Source organism: Heliangelus exortis, chromosome 3 (assembly GCF_036169615.1).
Source record: "Heliangelus exortis chromosome 3, bHelExo1.hap1, whole genome shotgun sequence".
NCBI lineage: Eukaryota > Metazoa > Chordata > Aves > Apodiformes > Trochilidae > Heliangelus > Heliangelus exortis.
This window is the reverse complement of record NC_092424.1, coordinates 45320928-45344700: the sequence shown is the minus strand read 5'-3', so window position 1 is coordinate 45344700 and position 23773 is coordinate 45320928. Positions and strand designations below refer to the sequence as shown.

Genomic DNA, 23773 nt, shown 5'->3' with positions numbered 1-23773 from the left:
CTTTTGATTCTCTTTAGAATGTGCACACATCAAGAATACTCTGTCCCTCTCTAAACAACAGGTTCCTATTTGAAGTAACATTTAAGTAAACACTGCCCAAATTCCTGCCTTCTTCTACATTATAAATGCCTTCTAATGGATTTTGGAATACACTTTTATAAAGGCAGCATATAAAAGCAAACTGAACTGCTTAATCACGTTAATTTAACAACAGCATAGTGTTCACGTACCAAATTCTATTTTGGAAGAAGTAAAACAGCAGTGAAAGAAATTTAAATTATTGTTCTTTGTGAAAGAAAAAACCAGGAGGATTCTAAAATCCCATAAATCTTGCATTTTCACATTTGCTGCCAAGATTAAATGGTGAAAGTTCTGGTGATTCACCAAATGTCTATTTTTTTTAATTAGTGAAAAATATAAAGCCAAAATTTTCATTTTCACTATTATAAAACTTTTGGATTTAAACCCTTATTTTTATAGACTCAAAATTTACACAACAGAGATGATAAAAAAAAAAAAAACTCAATTACACAATAAATATCACAAAAACATAAAATAGGAGATAATCTCTAAGTCTCTCCCCTCTGCTCTGAATCAAGATCAAATGAGTACACTTATAAGCATACCCCATCTCGGGAATCATTTGAAAGCAGTTCCTAAAAGTCTATGCTAGCAAGAATTGCAGTTTATATTGTTTTACTGTCAATTTATTTCTTACTATTTAATCATCACCTCCCTGATTCTCTAAAACTGACAACAATATTCTGTACCTCCTTCTTCAAAGCTGAAAATGTATTATGTTTTCTAAATCTCTTGCAAGTTCTGTTGCCTTCCTTTGGATTCTAACTTGTGTCCCCAGAGTTTGGTCTTCCAACATAAGCATCTTACTTTGGCTACCGACACACAAGCAGTCAGCAGAGGGGATTAGTTTTTCTGCACTTAACTTGTAATGTTTCTGTTGGTAAAAATTCTTACAGACCTTCTTGACTTCATTTTGCTACCTGTTACTATCCATGTATCTGATTCTGCAGTACTATACCTACTTATTTCTGATTTTACACTTGCATATGTTGCATCTATCATAATTTCTCATACTCTGTTTGGGTCACTACAGATCACTATTCCATCTTATCAAGATTTTTGGACGATAGGCATTCTCCACAACTTCTGTCTTGCAGGCAACTGAAACCCTGTCTGAGAGGATGAAGGCAACCCCTGCAGAATTAGAGCCTTGAACAAAGAGATGAAGAAGAATTTCACCAAATCCTACTGCTTAGGCTACACCTGACTTCCAGCAAGGTTCCTTGCCTGCTATGTTCCTACTATCAATACAGATGTATAAAATGTTTTGTCACAGTTAACCTTCCTGCACTGCAGCCTTAAGTGCTCACTTCATTGATAAGTGCCTTCTGGCTCTAATGGCTACACTTTTTCTAAGGAACATTTAGGGGTTTGTTTCACAGAAGCTGTAACTCATTTTTCATCTCACCATTTTGAAATTATTTTCTTTTTTTTTTTTTTTTTTTAAGAGTGGTACATTTTTGCAGTTACTCTGCATAAGTGAATTTCCAGCACCATGTGAAAAAGGAGGTTGAATGTCCTGTATTAGAATTACAATACATCTAGGACATTAAAAATATATTAATAAACCACCCTTCACACAAAAAAAATGTTTTTTAATAACTGAATTAGTCTAAAACAGGTCTGATCAGTAAGATTCAGTATCTCTTTTAAAGTTGCTTTTACTCAAAAAGAGAATTTCATGAATTTTAACTAATACAAGCAATACAAAAATCATTATAGCAAAATCAAAATAAAAGCCTGGTTCTTCCCTTAAAGACAATGAGATCATGCTGCTGACTATAATGAAATCCATTTCAGCCTCCAAATTGCTAACAGACCAAAATTGTATAATTACTCACATTAAAACACAATTATCTTTTCATGCGATTATTAAAATGCTACTGATAAAATGAGAATTTAGAATTATTTTGTATTTTATAAACATTAATATTTCGCCACTGTAAAGTAGTTAGAGTCACATTACACAGGAAATTAATACTGTGCATGATAGCTTCCCACTGAGGACTAGTGAAGTGCTTTTTACTTCAAAACAATCATCTTTATTCTTTCAAAAATTATCTGGGGATAATATTTTTTTAATCCCTAGGGTGAGACATCATCGTCCAGAAGCTGGATGGCCAAATCTGGCCTATAATAATTACAGTATGTATCTGTATTTCCTCTTGCAAAATCCAAGCAGGAGAAAAGATGTCAGAGAAGAACTCTCTCTGAATGTGACAGTTGTGAAAATATATAGGAATTTGTACAGGAATATACAGGAATTTGTTTGAATCTCACTTTTTATTTTATTTTTGTTGTCAGTAGTTAACAAAGTGCTAGCCCTTTAAGTCATCCTACACAATACATTTTCTTTAATAGTATTCTACAGTGAACACCATCTCTAGAAACCAGAAGCAGCAGATGACTAAAGGAATGCCTCTCCCTTCTCTTCCATAAAGAGGATCAACAAAACACTTTTCATAAACTTTACCTTGAGAAACAAGTATACAACAACCATAATAAGAAGGAAAAGAGATCTAAGAAAAAAACCTCCTGAATAACTAGGAAATAACGCCAGGAAATATGGGAGAGAGCAGGGGAGATGAGAGAAAAACACTGTATTATTGATGAAATTCACTGTGTTTTTATATAATCATTTACCAAAATGTCTGAGCTGCACAAAGTAAAACCATGCTCCATTCATTCTGACTTCTTATATAGTCAAATACATAAAGAATCACTTGATGCCCAATTTCGTTTCAGAATGACTTAGATATCTCTTAAAACAACTACATAGTTGAGAGGTAACACAGTCTTTCACAACAAATAATACTGTATTCTCTTCTTTGCAAGAGACTGCATAAATTACCAATAATATGAAGACCCATGTTTCTAACACACTTCTGTATCCAGTCCCTACAGAAATGAAGCATCTTCATGCTTTAGATTTAACCGTGGTGCATTCAATCCAACTCAAAACCGAGGCACTAATCCTGCAGTCTCTCCCTGATTCCTGAGACGTTTTACCAGGGCGTGTAGACATAAGACAAGGGAGAATGGTTTTAAAGTGCAAGAGGGTAGATTTAGGTTAGACATTAGGAAGAACTCTACACTTTAAGGTTGTTGAGGCACTGGCCCAGGTTGCCCAGACAAGCTGTGGCTGCCCTCTCCCTGAAGTGTTCAAGGCCAGCTTGGATGCAGCTCAAAGCCACCTGATTTAGGGGAAAGTGTCCCTGCCCATATAGGGGGGTTGGAACTACTTGATCTTTAATGCCCCTTTCCAACCCAGACCATTCTGTGATTAGAAATTCAGCTGAATTTTTGTGAGCATTGCCTACATAGCCAGAAGAATACCAGCCCCAAGAGAAGTACTTCGAATTGGAAAATGACGTTTTGCAGCAGGGTTGGCAGACAATTTCTGGTCTATGATAAATGAAGTTCTACAAATGTATGACAGGATATATGACTTTATACACAAAGTAGCCCAAACCAAGTCCAAATATTTTAATAACTTCTCTAGAATATCTGTAAAAGGGGACATATACCTCACGCACTGATGTTCTCTTTATCATCACGGAAAATAGCACATTCAAGTTAGCATCAGCCTTGCACTTCACAAAGCACAGACATATCCTCTTCAGGTCAAGCAGCACTAAAAGTAGAGCCCCAACAGCTGTATAAGATATTCCTTTAGACCATGAAGCTTCCCAGAAAGCTCCAGCTAACAATTAGAATTGTAAGCCCAGGTTAAGCCTGTTTACCATTCTGCAGTTTTTTCACTACCTGTGGCAGCAACACTTCAAGGCTACCCCTAGTAGCATTACAGGGACTTCAACAATAGTGGCCACTGCAGAAGCTACCCAAGCTTCTGAGACCTGTCATTAATCAGGTCATCTTGGCATGTTTGGTTTGGATTTGGCTTTACAGGAGTGTAAAATGAAACCGTCACATTATACTTCTCTAATTGCGTCTGCAAGTCCACCAAAGTGCTAAAAAATGAACATACATATAAAATTGCAACTAACAGCACAAATTTTGAAACATTCATACACAATGTACCATTTTGAAACAAAAGGCTTACACGAATACACAAAAATATATGTCACTATGAAACCCATTCAATTTCCTAACTTAAAAACACTACAGTTCTTAGAGCTTTGAAGTCATGCAAGCTAATGACCCCACCTTATTTCTAGAGGTTCTAATGCCCTGCAATATTTAGCAAAAAGTTATTTTGTCAAGAAAAATTAACAAGAGAATAGATAATAATTTCAAAGCAAGAGCACACATCTTTCAAAATCCAAAGTATAACACTACAATTTAATACACAAGGTCAAACAATAAGAGCTAAAAAAACAAACAGAAACAATAAAAAAGGTGAAGGACTACAAAGAGTACTATTCTATGTTTATTATGAAATAATTTTGATAAGTAACTCATTTTTAAATCAGAAACATAGTCTTAAATTTGTTTTTTTTATTTTCATTCTGTTCCACAATAAGGTTCTAAGTTCTTGAAAAGCACATTTCACATAGCTTTAAACAGCACTGTAACTTGAGCTTACCTATCATACTTTATAAACACTATGTACTGTATTCTGTGTCTGATGCTGCAAATTCAGTCAATTATATATCCCACATGATGAATTAAAACACACGTTTTTGAGCGGACATCTATTCTTGCCAAACAATTCAGAAATAATACTAAATAGTTTAAACAGACAGAACTCTGGCCTGAATTCAAGAAAAGCAACAAGATGTTAAAAAAAAAAATATCCCAACAGAGCTGCCTTTTCCAGACAAAGAGCCTTTTTTTTCCCCTCTTGGCACAGAGGTTTGGGACCAGAGCCAAGGTGCTACTTATCAGCTGTTTGACATCAGGGGAGGACTGCGTGCGTCAGTGGACCCAGTAGGGACCCCTGGCTTATGGCAATGCACCATGTGGTTCTTATCTTATCAGTTTGCAAGGTCTGGCACTTCAACTGCTGCAGTGTGAAAAGGAAAGGAAAAAAAAAAAAAAAAAAAAAAAGGGCTGGGGGGGAAGAGGAGGAAGGAAGGTGTGTATAACTGGGAGGGAGGAGGTCAAAGGAGACTTGTGAGCCAGGTCGGGCTGCAGAACAGAGCCCAAGTTATGTTCTGGCCTACAGCACTGCAAAGGGCTGCAAAAACCCTAAAGGAGATTTTTTTCCCCACACACCTGTAGCAGAGAGGAACTACTACTTCTCATTTCATTTCAGCAAAGGCAGAAAAATGTGTGTGCTGGGGAGACAATGCTGCCTTTCACGTACAGCTGATAGAGGGGGCTGCCAGAAAAATGAGGAGTTTGATATCCTCATGAAAAAGCTTAGCAAGGTAAGTGTATCCTCCAGGAAATCTCAGAACCCGTGCAGTTTCTTATTGCAAGAAAGATTTAAAGGGCCTGGATTATTTCTTCAAATGCACAGTTTCAGGAAGATTTATTACAAAGAATGATTTTTGGGTGCAAACAAGACTTATGATATAGTGCAACTCCAAGCCTAAAACTTGATTACACAAATGAACCTTTGTATCTAGTACTAAGGAAAAAAAAAAAAAAAAACAACACTCACCAGGAAGGCAATCATCAAGTAAAACATCTGCTTTCCAAAGTTTATTCCAACTGACAAATTAATGTAATTACTCAGAAAAATATGATTTGTCTTACCCTAACCATCCTACACAATGTGTATGAATCAGACAGCAAAAGAAAAAGTCACCTCCTTCAGATTAATTTCCTGCAACAGTATGCAGTGCAGTAGGCAGGAGTATAACCTGGGCTCTCTTCTGCAGTCCATGTCACAACCCTCTTCTGACCTCCTCCCTCACAGTTATGCAACATTCTACCTCTGAAAATTCAATACAAAGTACAAATTACAAGAAAAAATGAGAAGCTATTAAAGTAGAAACTAGTGGCTTTGTACCCCTGGACCAATCTTTACCATTATTTCCAGGTATATCCCTACAAAAAACATTTCATTTTATACTGCAGTGAAACAGGCACCAGTACAGAAGAGAACTACTCAGTGCTTGCTCAGAAACCTTGTCTGCTAAATATTCAGCAGGGCTCTAAGATGGTTCCCTTACTCAGGACTGGGCATCTTGTCCTGGACATCTTGTGCTGGACATCTGCTCACCCTAGTAAAGGACCTAGTTTTGTTACTTCAAAACACTATTTTCATAAATTTAATATCAAAAATCGTTATGTTTTGCTGCATACAACCATCCTGTGCTCCTAGTTTCATTCCTTATATTACATCAACTTTCTGAATCACAATAATACTGTGGAGTGTGGGGGACATTTGTTCATCTGAAGCACCAGTATGCTTTTTATACACTAGCAGAAATGAAGAATTAAATGAAAACACATCCTAAGTCTCTGTCAACATTGCCAGTAGGAGCATAAAATCTCCACTGTGAGTTTAGGGTATTTTGGGAAACTTTCCAGTACAACTAGTATTCTTTCTTCTCCAAATATGACCTGACTACTTATTAGGTAAACACCAATAATGTATTCTTAAATAAAACACATACAAAAAAAAAAAAAACATTATCAAGGATCCTGACACTTAAAACACTTGTCTATAGAGTAAGATACTATATAACCACTAAAATTACCACCTATGAAATTACCACAGTATGACACTTATTCTGATTTTTATGAGTCTGATTTATTTTTCTTGTTAATTTGTTTTCTTATTTGGTCACACATGGTGTTGTTTTATCAGGTTTAAGAGACAGAGAAAAAAACAGAATCAGAAACCTGAAGAGAAGCATCAGCTTTAGAAATTAATCTGCATCCTAACCTCTGCCAATGGATTTCTGCAATTGGATGAAGTCACCACTGTGCTCATCTCAAAGGCCTGGGACATAGGGACTGTGATACAAAATCAGTGGCTTGCAGAGCACACTGTTTCCCCTTGAGTTAAAGATAAATATATAAACTATTGGCTGTGAAAAAAGATCCATTCATGTAGGATCATGTGTCTCAACATGTCACAAGACTTAGAGAAGATACGTTTCTTATATTTTTTCATTATTTCAAGAAGCACTTTTTGCTTCAAAACACAATTCACAAATGAATGGTAGGTGTAGTTACAGATCTATGACACATGTATTGGATTTGATGCTTCAATGTCCATAAAAAACAGACACCCATGAAAAAATATGCATTATCTCTGAAGACCATATATGTCACATTAAGCTGCCACCTGAGTACAAAAAAGGGCCTACCTTGTATCTGCATGATTTAGCTCTCTGGGGTTTTTTTTGTTTGGGTTTGGGTTTTGGGGGAACAAGACAATCATCAAAATCTCAGTTCAAATAAACAGTATCAAATAACTTTACATAAAACAACTTACGTGCTAAACTTAAACTTAAGTTGTACACAAATGCTTTGCCAGCTGTCAATAACACCAAAAAAATTAGACAACATTAAATCAAGTTACATGATCTACACAGTACATCTATAAACTATCTACTACTCAAGTATGACTTTCTTTAAATACGAAAGCTGATTTGTTTTTATATTAATGAAAATTCAAAGCAACATTCAATTAAGTTGTCCAAAGTCAGTTTGGATAATACTTTGCTCAGCTCCTCAAGTACGGAACCAACTTGAAGAATAAACTAGATGGCACTACTTGCACACTCTTATTCGATTTTTTATTTAAAATTTATTTCAATTCCAATTAATTAATATGTTCTCATATCTACCAAAGACTTGATGTCACAACTGGCACATTCTTACCAAGGTCCTACAGTTTATGTTGTATTAACTTACAGAGAAGGACCTCAATTTTGTTTTCAGCTTTAGATTTTAACTTTCTGTCAGACAAAAAAAAGTTGATTAATAATTTTGCTGGGTCTTGGGGGCTTTTTTTTAAGGTTTATTTTAGGTTTGTGTTCAGATTTTAAAGGGATTTTTGGTTGCTTTTACAGGGAGGAAGAAAAGAAAAGAAGAGGTGAGGCGAAGGAAGAACAGATTTTTTTTTTCTAGAGAATAATAGAAAACTTGAATTCAAGTAAATTACAATGAAGGGGTTACTGTTCACGTTGTTCATATGACTAATCAAGTAATCTCCCCCACACTCCTAATTCTACACCAGAATATAACAGAAGAACAGTTATAATACTTTCTTCTGGAAAGGTTTGGGACTGGGACTCCAGATGCAGACTCTGAAACCACAGTGGAGGCAATCAGAGGAAGGCACCTCAGTCCCTTCTTACTATTGCTAGGTTCCTTTTTAACTGAAGAACTGTACTTCTGCCAATCACAACCCTAACCCAGAGGAAGAAATTCTGATGACACGTTGGCCTAACCACCAGGAAGAATTTAAAAATCTGGCTGGCTGGTTGAGAGTGTGACCTGCCAGAACCACACAGATGAGATTACTTGAGAGGCACAGTACTGCTAGCGAGCTCCTTCAAACATGGTCAGTCTTTCAACACAACTACTTGTAGCTGGAGTCCTTAAGGAAGGATTGCCAAATTTCACAAGGAACTGAAGGTAATTTAGTTTTAAATTAAACAGTTTCAAGAAATCTGTTGAAAAGCAGTACCCAAGATGACAGGCGAAGGATATTACTTTTCTTCAGGTACAAATATTCATTTCGTTTCTGATTTAATACAGATTTATAAATATAAATTCTGATTTAATATAGTACAATATGCTACATTAATTTATCTGAAATTTTAAAGAGAACAAAACCCAAGAATTGTTTTATATTCTTTGGTACTGAAACAGAACAAAAATTACAGATGAGTAGCTAGGGCACTCATTCGTCCACTTAGTTGACAAGCTATATAAGGATGGAGCATGTTATTTATTTACTCAGCTACTGAATGTTTCATGCAACAATTCAAATTTCAAGCTTAGAGGAACAGTTTTTTGGTAACTAATAGCCTCAGAATAAAAAAAAAAAAAAATAATTGCTAATTTTTGCATCTGACCATGGAATTCTACTTCACTCTGCATACTTTATTTTTGTATCTGTAAAATGGATAGTCTGCATTCAGACTATTTCTTCTCTTAGGTTAATATCCCAATACTTGCATGCTATTTTTACTCATGTATTTAATATAAAGAGGTCAATAGAACTTCTTCACATGCTTAAATATAATCACATTTGTGGTCCGCAGAAACCAGGGCATCTGTTTGTACCCCCCACAACTTGAATGTCCTGTTTAGCATAGTGTGATCTTGACCACATCTGCCAAAAATACTGTAACAATAATAAATAAAAAAAAAAAACAACCAAACCTAAAAAAACTCACTTGCCATTGATCACTCTTACGAGCACTGTTATTGATTCCTTTCTTTTCCAGACTGTTTTCTCGAGTTTTCAAACTGCTATGCAAACTGTGGCTGAAAGTAAAGCTTCTCACATCCACATGAGAGGGATGAAGTGATCCCCAAACTTCCCTATCTTGTGTAAGAAACTCCATCAGACCTGGAGGAAACACTGCTTTTTTGACATTTTTATGTAATTCAGTTCAACAGCTTTATGTAGGTAAGTAGGAAAACATTAGGAAACCAAAAATTGCCCAAAGAAGGTAAGTCAGAAGGAAAAGGATTATGTTAGCTAAAATTAACTAAACAAAGGTTTAACTTACCCAGCCAGCTAATGAAGTGCCATGAGAAAGTTAACAAGCCCATCTAGTACAAATTGTTATCTTATCCAAAGATAAGACATGTCCACAGCTAGGTGAATGATTCAGCACAGGCTGAAGGAAAAATCTGTTTCCTCAACCATACGAAATTTCTTAAAATACCCCTTAGCATAACATCCTTCAAAAGATCAAACCTTGGGCAAATACTATTTCAAAAACCTCTAGAATGTGCTCAAAATGTATTGAGCACAATGTAAGAACTTGAAGCATAAACATGTGTTCTCATTAAAAGCAGTGTAGGTTTGGAGTTTCTTTTTCTGTTTTAAGTCTTCATATTTTAACTACAGAAATCTTGGTAAACTTTAAGAAGACAAACAAGTTTAGGGATGTAAAAAGATTGAAATAATTTTTTGTGTATAGAAGGAATTTTGAGTCCATTGTGACCAAGTTGAACTTATTTTTAAATATCCATTCTGTAAAAACATCTAAGACAGGGAATTACTGAACATATCACTCTTCTTGCATTCCGTCATAGAAAATAATACAGAAGCAGCACAAAAGAGTCTACTGTGTCTATTAACAAGCCTGGCAGCATGAAAATTTGCAGAAAAATAATCTTTAAATAAAGCAACATTTAAAATGTTTTCTATTCAGAGTCTGTAATATCTATATAAACTTATGTTTTTATCTTCATTGAACTCCAAGACTACAAGACATTAGTATGGGAATTTTTTTTATTTAAATTTTTTTTAGCGAAGAATGTAATAATGTACATATGAGTGCAATAAATCTTTTATTAGTCACTATTTAGGCAAAAATACTTATTCCTTCACAAAATTCAGTAGAACTACCTGTGTGGGCTACTTTCAAGATACTAACAAGTACAATCACTGTTTTTAGTTCTAATATGAAATAACAGATTGTTTAATTCTCATTCCTATTTTCTCAAGGAGAAATACACTTTATAAGGTTAAAATCCCAAACTAAACGTTCTGCTTCAAGATAAGTTTAAAAGGACTGTTTTAAAAGGACTGAAAAGAACTCGTACCAAAAACATTAGCTGTTAAGCATCCTGGTAACTCATTTTTTCCACCTTAACATAATCTCTTCTAAAACAAACAACCCTGTCCTCACCACTGTCAAGTAACAGATATGGTTCCAGATCTACATACTGCACTAACTGCCTTCACATTGCACGTATAAATTATACTTTTCTGGAAATGTAGACCATGTGCCACCCTATAAAGTCTGGCAAAAAAACATCAACTAGACTTTGCTAGCAAAGTGCTGCAGCAGAACATTCCAAGCCAGCTGCCTTTGCTTGGGCTGTCTTTGCAACATCAGGTCAGCTCAGCCTCTGGCCTTGTACGTGGCTACTCTTTCTTCTGCTGCCAGCTAACTTTTCCCTTCAGGAAAAGCTTTTCCAGGACAGCCAAAGCCAACGCAGCAGACTGCAGAGGACACTTCTACCCTCTCAGGGAACTGCAGCCATTTGCAGTCAAACACCACAAAGCTCTGTTTCTATCTGCTACTTCTTCACCTCATCTTTTCCTTATCAAGGAAAAACAAAAATCCACAAAACCATAAACTCTCCAGTCACAAACAGTCCCCACCTATGCATGAGGGATTAACAAACTGTTTGGCATTAGTAAAATATCTCTATTGATTGCCCTCTATTAATTGCACCAATTAAAAGTTCAGTTCTTCAGGAAGGACAGTCCCAACCGATTCTTAAGAATTTTCAGTGGTTGATCTGGTACTATTTTTGTGCTATTTCTAGTTCAAGTTTTTGCACAGAAGCTCCAGGCAAACTACAGTGCATCATCTAGTACCTTACTGGATGCCCACACTAGTAACACCATCATAATTCAAAATGACACTGAGCTGCTCACTTCAGGGGCAAAGTGCAAAGTTAAAATTTACTGGCTTACCCTTTTGAAATACACACAGGGATTGTACTGTTCACAGTGCTTATCTGGACTGAGAGTTTAAGATTTATCCAGAACATTCATTTCTGCAAGGAGACTGTGTTGCCTGTTCATCAATGGAAAAAGAGTTTTACTGACACAGGTACATGAACATTTCCAGCACTAGTACACTTACAAAGGCCTCACTTTATTCATAAACCTGTCAGCAGATTTGCCACTAAAATCTAACACATTTTTTTTAAGAACACCTTTTGAGCAGGGAGGTACAGGAGATGATGCTTACAACAGAATAAAATTTTTGCTCAGAAAACATTTCTTGTGTGAAAGCCTAGAACTTAAAACCTGAAAACATGTCAGCATGTGTCCAATTTTTATTATTGATTTCAGTAGGCATATTCACATATCTAAGAAATTTTTAAGTGACTCCTACGCACAAATGTCTACAGCAGCACAGAAACTGTGAAAGAGACCAAAACTGTCATACTAACATGACTTTTCATCTTCAAGTTTTAAAATAAGAAAACTTTCCAGCTTTTTAAAGTATTTTTAAAGTAGAGAACATAAGAGATCGAGCCACTGCAAGACTGTAGTTCTGTAATAATACCAGGGCTTATTTGTTTTTAAAGGAGCCTTCTAGTTAAGAGGAATGTAACACTCAGGAGTCCACCTGGTTTTGGTTGGTTTTTGTTTGGTTTGGATTTTGTTTTGTTTTAAAGAAAGTTGACCCTTCCTCCTGAATCAGCCAGGGACAGATGAATCAGACAGGGACAGATAACCCAAAATCGGAGGAAGGAATGGCTGTAGAGATTTTTCCCTAAATGGCATTGCCTCCCCCTGCATTGCACCACCTCTCTGATTCTCTAGTTAGACACTAAAGCCTTGTATGCAAGAGGCTTTCAATTGAATCAGCCTTCCAGCCTTAGTTAAACAAACTAACCTTTAGCCTTTCAAACCTGAATGTTCTGGTGGTTTTCTCTTTGATTTGTGGGTTGTTTTCTCAAGCTGAGTGACAATTAGGTAGAAGTAATCAACACATTTGTCATGGGTGTTTCAAGCAGTCACCCCAGGCTCAAGTGTCTGCGGTTTATCCAAAAGGATTCCAAGGCAAGCCACAAGTGTTTGTAGCCGTGAACAAACATTTGGAGTGTCCAGATGATTCTTTCAAATGTGTTGACAACCTTGAGAAAGTAGGATGCAGTGACTCAAGTTGCAGGTCTGGTGAGGACAAAGGAGAACACAGAAAACCGTTCTCAGAGACAGACGCCAGTAATTGCTTGCACCTCACTGAAAGAACAGCCGTGCCAGTGGTGAGACTCCCAAATGTTCCCAAAGGAGCTCCCAGAGGTTCATGTGAGCTTTTAATAGATGCTTCAAGCTGGTCACACCCTTGATTTCACATGCCAACTTGTTCATTCGTTTTCAACCACAGCCCTTTACACAGCAGAAAATACACTGTGCTAAGAAATCCTAGGCTGATAAGGGGATAGCATGAGAAGAAGAGAAAAAGTGTCTTGGATTTTAAGAAACATTTTTTTTTAATATTAAAGCTATCAATATTTTTATGTGAACAATGAGGAGAGAGCTGAGGTAAATTCAGGTCAAGTAGTGCAATACCAGTGCTCAGCAATTCCATACAAATGAGTCGAAGGTATGCATACAAATGGCAGCAGCATTTAGTTTCAAGCACTCAAGATTTGACATAGGAGACAAGCTTTGATTTTTAGGTTATTCCTTTTTGAATGTAACACAAAATAAAAAATGCTCAAGGTGTGAAGTTATAGGACCTATATTTGATTCAAGTTCACATGTCTTTTAAAAGAGTGCAAAGCAATTCCATAAACTGATAAATGGTCTGTTACACAACTGTTAAATTATTTTTAACTCTGTTCAGGCACTGAAACTCCAGTTAACTGCATGCTTGGTACCATGGTGTCCTTTACAGGTTATGCTCAATGCTTACTCTTAAAATAAATTCTATATTTTCTCTTTCCTTCACTGTACATACTCTTTTTGTTCTTCACATTTTCTCCTCCCTCTGTAACAGGTAGACATCTATTATTACCTATTATATGGCACAAACAGCACTTGACTACTTAGAAAATGTGAAAATTTCACAAAAGTGGACCCTGGGTATGGATGGCAAAGCAAGCATACAACTGAGTAGGTCCAGGTCAGGCCACAGTCTGACATGAATTCCAACACCTGGAATACTGAGGTACAAAAAGAGACATCTGATATTTGTGCAGTAACCAGCCATGTAAGAAGTATCTGATGCTCCATTAGGCTAAAGGGGCATCAAGTGGAATACACCAAGGTTAACTGTTCATTAATACAGCTCAGTCATTTATTATGAAGTGCGTTTTCTGTTCAATTCTAAAACTCTGAAAATGACAACATGGCCCATTTGAGACCTATTTTACCTGATCATCCTCATTATGAGATCATTTAAGAAGCCGCAAGAAAACCATCTCTGAATCCTGCCTTGAAAACTGTATCAATACAGAGAAAACAGCAAATACAAGAATTTCAAGAGCCAAATAGTTAACTGAGGTAGCACAAGCAAAGGCCAAGTTTGATTTTCTAGAAGCAGCAGAAGTGATGTACAGCTACCTTGTAACTTTAGCCAAGTTGTAGGCTTCTTGCTTTCCCAAGCCCAAAACATTAACACAACTCCTGTATTGCAAACACTGCACTTAATTCAAAATAGTTTAGTTTCAGCTCATGTAATATAAGTAAAAACTTCCAATTCCAAGCCTAGCCTGACCCCAGCCTCAAGCAAGGATTGAAAAGCTGCTTGTTAAACATATTTAAGTTTATTACGTATTAAGCATATGTGCTTCGCTACACCAAGACACTTTTAGGCTCCTTTTAATCACTCCTACACAAATATTCCCACTTTCATGCCAAAAAAAAAAATACCTACAGCATGTTAAGAGACAAAGATTATTCCTAAATAAAACTGTGCTTGTCTTTATGCATTTTAAAAACTAAGAGAAGGTTCTTCCAACACTAAAAAAATATACCAAGTTATACTTTGACCTAGTCTATACTTGATACCAACATTGCATCAGCTTGCATTTTTAAGCTCTCATATTAACCAGTCCTGTGAAGCATTACTGATAATTCATGCACAAAAATAATAAATGTATGGTTTTGGAATTAAAATTATGACTAGAATAAAGCAGTTTAAAATCATAATTTCTTATTATTACTATTTTTGTGAATTTTCATTTCTGGAGTTATATCTTTAACAGGATAATATATAAAGTCTACCTTGACAACAGTGCTGTTCAAGTGTTTGCAAAAATCATAGTTTAGCAAGATGACTATAGAAGACACATTGTTAATATGGGCCTGATTTCTTTCTTTTTTTTTTTTACTATAATAATTACTAACTGTAACTCACATATTCTCAACTTAGTCATATCACATTTTTATCTTCACCCCAATGTTCAGGCTCCAAATCCAGCAACTGTCCTGCAACTGCAAGGCATGAATATTTTACAGTCCTATAACCAACACAAAATGCCTACCAGGTTTCTCACACAAGAATGACTTTACAGTAGTGTTCATTTTCTAAATTTAGTATTAAAAGATCCTATTACTAGAATTCCAAATAATAAGACTTAGAATTGTCAAAGTTTTACAAAGAACTTAGTATCCATGTAGAGTATAGCATGCTATACTGTAGAGCACTATGGATTAGAAGGAAGAAGCTCTACAAGGTTCATTTGAAAAACACTGTCAGTTTATCTACAAAGTGTGTTAGTACTTCTCAGCTGACATTTCTAAGCCTCCACACATCAAGCAGTAGTGCCCAACAAGTGCAAAGCAAATCTGAGAAAACCTAAATTTGAAATCCTAAATACATTTTCTGCTCTGATCCATAGGTCCATATTGTTATGATTAAATCCACAGTCCCATACAGAAACACAGCTTATCCACACTGATTGGAAAGAACCACCAATAGATCACAAGAAATTGAACATAAATGTTCTTTAAATATTTTAAACATGAAAGAAGGTCTCAATTGAAGATCTCAATTTACAGTTATTAATGTAAAAAGAGAAACTAGATGACTCAGAAATGCACACATATTGTCAATACTTGCATTCAGGTCTCTGGGTTCCACTGCTTTCCTTTGCTGTAATTGGCAGCATCAGAACTTAAATCAGCAGAAGAAATGCAATTCCTCATAATTTAGGTGTGAATGCTGTCAACAGCTGTTAGAGAAAAAGAATAAGCCTTCTGGCTTTGCTCATGTGAGGAAAATCCTTTCAATTAACATTTAAAATTGAAAGCTGCAGCATTATTTAAATAAAATAATGCGGCTATTTGGCTCCACTGCGACTATATATTCACATGCATCCTTCTTGTAGCATAAAGAAAAAGGAAAAGCATTGAAAGCACAAACATGACACAAACCTCAAAATCATCAGGAAGATGAGTATTTTCAGTCTTCTATGAGAGCTGAAATTATTTCCAACTGATTAACTTGAAATTAGATCCCAAACTGACAATTTTTAAGATTACTTGTGTCAGAAAAAGCCCTTTCAGTTAGCTGCAGTTTTCACTGTTCAAGACAAGTTTATCAAAATATTTGCAGCCACTGAAGATGAAACTTAAAATAAATAGTTTAGTTTGTTTCAAAAATGGTTAAATAAGTACTCAACTGAAGTACTAGCAAATTGAATTTTAGTTTCAAGACAGATCTCCATTGGTGAAAATCTGTTTTGCATTTGGTCAAGTTGAAAGGTTTAAAAATAATAAATCACCATGTACATCTAGTCTATTTTTACCATTAGTAAGTGTAACAGAAGTGTAACAACTTTAGAAAATGCTAGCATAATGTTAACCTTTTCCAATGTCTGATCTTGAGATATGAAGCATGAAAACACTCATTTGTACAAGACAAGATTCTTGAAATGTGTAAGCTGCAGACCCCCTCTAGCTACTCACTTTATACAGTTAATAGAGCTCCAAAACTTCCTGACATACATTAGTTTTCAAAGCTTTTACAGCAGTCAAATCAAAACCTAAAACACTCCAACAGGTACCTCCTTAGTAAGTACAAGCTTCAATAGTCAACGTTTTAGTCAAAGTTTTGCTTTAATTTAAATAAAATAAAATAAAAAGTCACTATCATCATTCCCTGTCTCTCCTCTCTCTCAAAATCTCTAATAATGTTAATTCCCAAAATAAGCATTCTCAGAAGAAAAGCCTGGGAATTGCTACCTAAAGAGTATTAAGCTTTAGAGGGCAATGAGCATTTAAACCATGAACTTTGACTGGAAACCATGATGAAGACTTAATTATAACATTTTTGCTAATAAAAATAGATTTGCTCTGGAGAACAAACTTCTGTTTCCACTTCTGACGTCATTTTCCCATGAGATCTTGAGGAAGTTATAAAGGCCAAACCACTCAGTAGAAACCAGAAATTCCAGATGTCATGTTCTGGTACCCATCAGAGACTTCTTCAGCCTGATTGTTAGAAGGGTTAGTTTGTTTTTATTTAGGTTCACTCTGAGTTATGAAAGCAATTGGAAAAAGGGAAGAATTTTCAGGAGACATTCTAGCACAGAGAACTGTAAAATTTGTGGCTACATTTCACAATATGTGTCTAAACATCTCAATTTCCCACTTGTAAAATGGCCTTTGGGCTAAAAGACTACAGAGCCTGACCTGAAAAACATATATAACAAACAAAGAGACAGTTATGATCTTTACTGTCATTCACTTATTTTTAGATTTTTTTTCTTGGAAGTCTTTCACATGGAAGAGTGGCTCTCGAATACCATGATTAATCTACAGTGAATAATTCTGTTAATCAACCCAACAAGAATATATAGGCAATAAGAATGCTCAAATAAGCTATTACAGAATCAGAATGTAAAAATCACTGTCATACTCAGAAGCTTAAAGTTAGACAAGCTATTTTTTTGCCAAGAATTTGCTGTTTCTCCCTTTAAAAAAAAATCATTAGCCTTTTAAACCTAGAATATTTTGTGGTAAGTAAACAATGATCAACTGCTGCTGTTACACCACAGATTAATTCTATCAAAAAAGCTGCATGCTTAATTCAGTCTCCTTAAATACTAAAAAATTTTTTTTAAAATACACATTACTATCTTATTTAAGGTCTTTTTCTCAAGTACTTGTTGAAAAGCTAACTAGACTCAAATATTTCACAGATGAGGATGATGATAATAATAATAATGAAACACAGAACTGCCCAACCAGAACTGCTCAAATGCATTAAATATTAGGTTAAGAATAACTAATCTAAAAACTTTATTAAAACATGGAAAGTGTTTTCCCTTTTCACTACTTACATGGCCTACAAAATTCATAACATTGGTGTAATTTTAATTTAGAGCAGCTGTAATTGTCTGGCTATCAGCTTTGCTTTTTTTTATTAAAAAATAAAATAATTTTAAAAACCCAAATGAATACCAAAGACTGTTACTAATCTGCTAGTTTGTACACTTGGTGACTGAAAAGAAGCAGCATTTGTCTAATGGGACACATCTTTTATAAACTCTGGGGATTAAAATTTAACAGTGAGCTTATAATCAATTGGATTTAGATTTTACTTAAATTTATTTGACCTAACCAGTATTCCTCCAATAACACAAAAAATATACTGTTCTACTGTTCCTATTTTCTTTAATATTAACCCTAGCAATACGCACTACAAATGGTTGCTATATACATATTATAAAACAGCAATTTATTTAGCAGGTTCACAGGGAAGCATCTATACCTATGTTAGCTCCAGTATGTAAACACTATTCTTTGTTCTTTCCCTACCCACTGCTCAAAAACTTTGAGTCAATTCAAAGTGCCACATACTCACAATTTACAACTGATCTTGCAACGCTCTGCTTATGAACCATCTAAGTATGGATTCAGAGTTAATTTTGGCTCTCTGGCCCTGCAGGGTCTGCCTCTGTGGACAGTTTTGGACAGTATTCTTTCTGTGGCCATCTGTAATTAATTTCATGATGCAATGCTGGGGGAGTGAATTGTGGCATCAGTCCCTCAATGGACTGTTTGCATGGAAGTATTGCTGAATAGAACATGAAAGGAAATCAAGTACCACAGCAGGCAGTCAGTCGCACAGGTGTCACTGTGCAACACTCAGCAGTCACAGTGTAAGGGGACCCCTAAAGCCTGCTTCAAAATAGTCCTGGAGCACACAGACAAACCAAGCTGGGAATCCTCAGAAATGCTAGAGAAGCTCTAGTTAGAGAAAAGCTGGGGCTTTAACTAGTAGAGCAGTCCTCCTCTCTTAACAGGTACTGAATTAAGTATGTCAACTTAGTTTTCACAGATGTACATATCGTTTAATCTTAAAAGTAATTCTCTGTGGAAAGTGGTTAAGATTCTCTTCAAAATACCACAGAGACAAAACTGTAAACCACCAATCCATGCAGTACATCTGCATAATCAAAGAAGCCCAATTACAAATACTTCTAGCTACTTCTCTACAGTTGTAGATTCAACAGCACTAAATGCACTCCAAGTAAAATACAAACATACAAAGACCATGTATTAATACTCTTGTTAGCAAGGCTTAACAAAACATTGTTTTACATTCTGTTTCTATGTAACAGCACTTTTTGTTATAAACTGCAGAATGTACAATACTAACATTTCAGAAACTTACACAGTTGCATCTAGTAGTAAAGAAAGAACTACCTGTAACTTTGCATCAGATTAGATGTGTAGTAGTACCCTAGCAGAGGGTAAATGCCACCAAGCACGTAATTTGATGTGTAATCTTAGTGGCAATGCCTAGAAGTGTTTATACTGTTATTGCAGACACCAGAAAAACCAAAACCAAATATGAAGGCCATCTATCCTCATACTTTAAAGAAGTGCAGGCTGGTGCTGGTTTCTCAAAACACACTTGGTCTTTTTTACCTCTTGCAGAGTTACATGACACCCATGACCCTTCTAGAACCATCAGGGTTGAGTGCCATTGTAGCAGCACTGGCACAGCCATTCCACTGCTCATGACAGTCAGATAGTTCAAAAAGAAGCATAATATAACCACTGTTGAAAAAAAAAGTAACATGAAACATAAAATAAACAAGAGCATTACACAAAAGCAGTAACAGATGGAATTGTATCTATACTGCAGGCATGAATTAAGCAATATTTTTCAGTATACACTTTAAAAAACTGTTTTCTGACTTGGTAATGTTCCCTCATGGTTATGTTGGGTTTTTTTAAATAGAATTTCCTTTCTGCTTTTGCATTTGCACATGCAGAAGGTGAGCAATGAAAATACTATGAAACCTCAGCCATAACATCCAAAAGCTTTTTCTTGCCTGCAAAACATCACTTTGTCTATGCACTTTCCAAAATCCATCATTTACTTTCTCATATAGTTAATATTGTTGTTATAATTTTATGAAATATAACATTATAAATTAAAACACCAGCGATGTTCAGTTTTGACCAGAACAGAATTTGCAATCAATAAACTGGTGAAAAGGGAATTCTACATGATCCTCTTGATTATCCAGCATTTTGGGGTTTGCATTGCATAATATCATCTACCTCAGAAGTGCAGTAGAGCCCCCCACGAGACACCTCTTTAAGGAATATAATGTTACTCTGGCAGTAAGACTTTCAAAAGGAACAATACTCCATGGGTTGGATAAACCTAAGGGGGAAGAGGTTGCTTTCTTCCTCCAATACAAAAAGTACCAACAAATTCTCCTGCGCTTCTCCTAAACATAGCACAATGAAAGTAAATTGTATTCAGAGGATTTGTTCTACTGCCAATTTTTTTCTTCCTTTACCCAAGAAGCAAAACTGGAATAAGGAATTCAAAATTTTTTAGTCAATACTTAAGCTGTTGCCATTGTCAAGCTGATAATGCTAATTTGTTTTATTACTGCTAACCTGCCAGACCCCAGCTGTTTTCTTAGTCAAAACCTGAGTTTTCCAATAACTAGGAACTGCAGCTGCTCAGAATGGGTCGCCAGGGATTTGAACCACCACAAACATTACTCATCTGGTCCTGCCCTGATCAGACTTCTTTGGCCAAAAGGCAGGGTCAGGCCTGCCTGAGATTTGAGGCATACAAATTGAAAGCTTTTTTTTTCCCCACTCTTCATAAAAATGGAATTTTTCATTCAGCCTTTGAAAAGTTATCCACAGTTCTCATCTAACATTCACCTAACCTGGCAAGGCCTGCTTTTTGTGAATAATCTAATTAGCTTTTGGAAAAAAAAAAAAAAAACAAACATTAATTATAACTGACAATGTTACTGTTCTCATCTATAAATCTGTCAGTGCCAAAAACACAAAACCAAGAAAATATTATTTATTTCAAATACCTTTACTTAAAAAAATGGAGACTCCAAAGTTTCTATACTATATATTTGCCATCTGTATGTAGCAGGTGTAACCATAAACATTAGAATATGCTGCATTTCGGTGGGCAAATTGCCAAAGCACTGCTAGATTTAAACAACCCAAGTCAGAATTATTTTTGTTTTAAAAATGCTGAATCATGAAGTACTTTCAGCTGAGCTCCAGAACTTGTGGGAAATGACTATTTAATGTTTAACATTTCACTGATATTTACTGTTGTTTTTACTTTCATATATTAGTTTCAGATGGGAATCCTCGCCAAAAAAAACCCTAACTTTCCATTCCTCCAACTCTTAACTGTTTCTGTTTGGATTACTGATGTCACACATCCTAATTTCTTCCTTTCCTTTCAACAGGTTTCTCTCCAAAAACACAATCAAGCTGTCCTGCTCCCTGAGCTCTGCAGCCCTCTACTTCTTGTCCTCCCTCCTCCATGTTTTCTCCTTCCATTTTTCTATTTCTGCATTGTACAGTATACTAAACTTTCCTGCAAAGTAGAAGCACTTGCTAATAGGCAACTATCTATCTGAAGAAATCAATGTAGCTTGACCACCTCAAGAACATATAAGTGTTTCAACCAGAGAAACTGTATAAGGTATTTTCCCTGTGGTCCTGAGATACACCTACATTCATTGTACAAAGTAAAAGCAAGAGACCACCCAAAAACTGGAGCCAGAGGAGGAAGAACTCCTCCCACAGACAAAGCACTGAGCTGAGTTTAGTTGAATACAAGCACATTGTTCAGAAAACAAACACACTTACATGCCAAGTTATACAAACATTTCTTACCTAATGGACTGAACCCTTGGTTTTCATCTTAGCAATTTCAATATTCAAGAGCACGCTAGCCTTTCACATTACAGTAAGTTCCTGCTCCCTTACAGACATAGTTTATTTGTTTCTGTCACTTTTTAAAGTTGAAGTGAAAAACATGAAGTAAAACTTGAATAGCAAATCTGAAAATGCACCTTTCACTGACCTTTTAGAAATTGAAAGAGAAAAATTTATAAATGCCAAAGCAATTGAATTGCTTCCTGCAAACAAGAACTGAACCCTCTTGAAGCAAAAAAATCTGTCAGTCACAAATGAATCAGGGAGGCATGTTTATTAGCAAACGTTTCTCACTTCAAGTCTCACAATCTCTACAAGCGCTGCCAAAATTTTTAATCCTAGAAAAGCGGATAATTCATCCCATTCAGCTGACCAGCTCTACCTTTCTCCCCCAAAGGAGCTAACACCTTCCCTCTCCCATAAAGCTAGCTAACCTTTCTAGGAGAGGCTGAGGCCATGAATGGAGTTACTCAGCAATAGCTTTTTTTCTCCTTACACAGAAGACTGACCTTTACATCCACGGAGGTCTGCCTGGCTCTATGTTTTTTCTTTCCCTTTCACTAGCTCTTTCCCCATGTCTCCTCACTTGGCCTTGCTTTTGGCTTCGGATATGTCTACCAACTTCACTGCTGAGGCTAACTACCTCTGCCACTAATCTCTGGCTTCCTCACAGCTACCGAACTTGGGGAACTTTTTAAATACAAGACAACTTGAAATGAGACAAGTGAAAATCAAAGTCTCTCTTTTAAATTCACAGAAGAAACTCAGGACCTAGAGAAGCTTCTGGGGAGAAAATGTGAACAGCCAGCATGAACTTACTTAAGCTAACAGACTTCTGTAGCCTCTTCTCATTGGTGGCAGATGTGCTGATTTTAAAGCCAAGAAACGAACCAACCAAACTGCTGAAAGAATTTTGAATACAGTTAAGTTACTCCAGCCCACACAGGCAACAAATGCAGATAATGTGAAAAACAGCCCTGAGTTTTGAATTGAAAGCTTTCCCCTCCTCAGCATTCATTTTCCATCGTTCTTCCCTCAACAGGACAGCCATGCCCATTTGGTGCTGCTCACAAGCCCTGGCTCCCAAACTTTTTTCACCTCGCCCATTTCTCCTTCCTTTTTCTTTTTTGTCATCTTGCCCACAGACACACTGCTTCACATCACCCTGGTGAATCAGGGATCAAGGACAAAAATGCTGCACGTCACATCAGGGCTGGTGCCACACTTTGGTCACTTAGCTGGCAGCAAGGACAAAGGATGTGGTGCAGCAGCGGTGCAGAGTAGCGAGCACCCTGCCCCTGGGCTGCTGACAGGCCATGCTGGCACACAGCACCACTGGCCTTCAAGCCATCACCACTCACTGGAAGCTTTCACTGTGGGTCTTTGTGTGCCAGGAGAGGTTTAGGTTGGATATTAGAAAGAATTTCTTTACGGAGAGAGTGATCAGACATTGGAATGGGTTGCCCAGGGAGGTGGTGGATTCTCCGTCCCTGGAGATATTTAAAAAGAGACTGGATGTGGCACTCAGTGCCATGGTCTGGTAACTGCAGCGGTAGTGGATCAAGGGTTGGACTTGATGATCTCTGAGGTTCCTTCTAACCCAGATGATTCTATGATTCTATGAAGTGTCTGCAGCTTAAGGCTCACCCTTCCTAGGAAGGGCCAGCACCACAACCCCTGCAGCCTACCACAGACATTGGAGGGAGGGAAACCTGAAGCAAGGTGTTGCTAGAAGATTCCAGAGGTACCCAAAGTGGTCTTTAACAGCCATAGGCACTGTATTGTTAGCATAAGGTGATTGTTAGCACACACTCTTTTCCCCTTTGAATCCACTTCTCAGCACAACGCTTGCCCTCTTTTCCACATCTCCTTCCCTGAAACACACATCCCCTCCACTGCCCCATTTCTGGTGTTATCACCAGATACCATCCT

At 36.5% G+C, this 23773-nt stretch overlaps 1 protein-coding gene across 3 annotated transcripts in view; it reads right to left on the bottom strand.

Annotated features, from left to right (window-relative positions):
* The window catches only part of PDE10A (phosphodiesterase 10A), a 361597-nt gene that overhangs the window by 125912 nt on the left and 211912 nt on the right, over window positions 1-23773 (bottom strand). Inside the window, exon 1 of one of the 3 annotated variants that reach the window (XM_071740426.1) lies at window positions 15024-15057. The exons of the other annotated variants lie outside the window; for them this stretch is intronic. Coding sequence (XP_071596527.1) covers window positions 15024-15042 — 19 coding nt within the window. The 5' untranslated portion in view covers window positions 15043-15057. Of the gene's footprint in view, window positions 1-15023; window positions 15058-23773 lie in introns of those variants that run through there. 3 annotated transcript variants of the gene reach the window in all.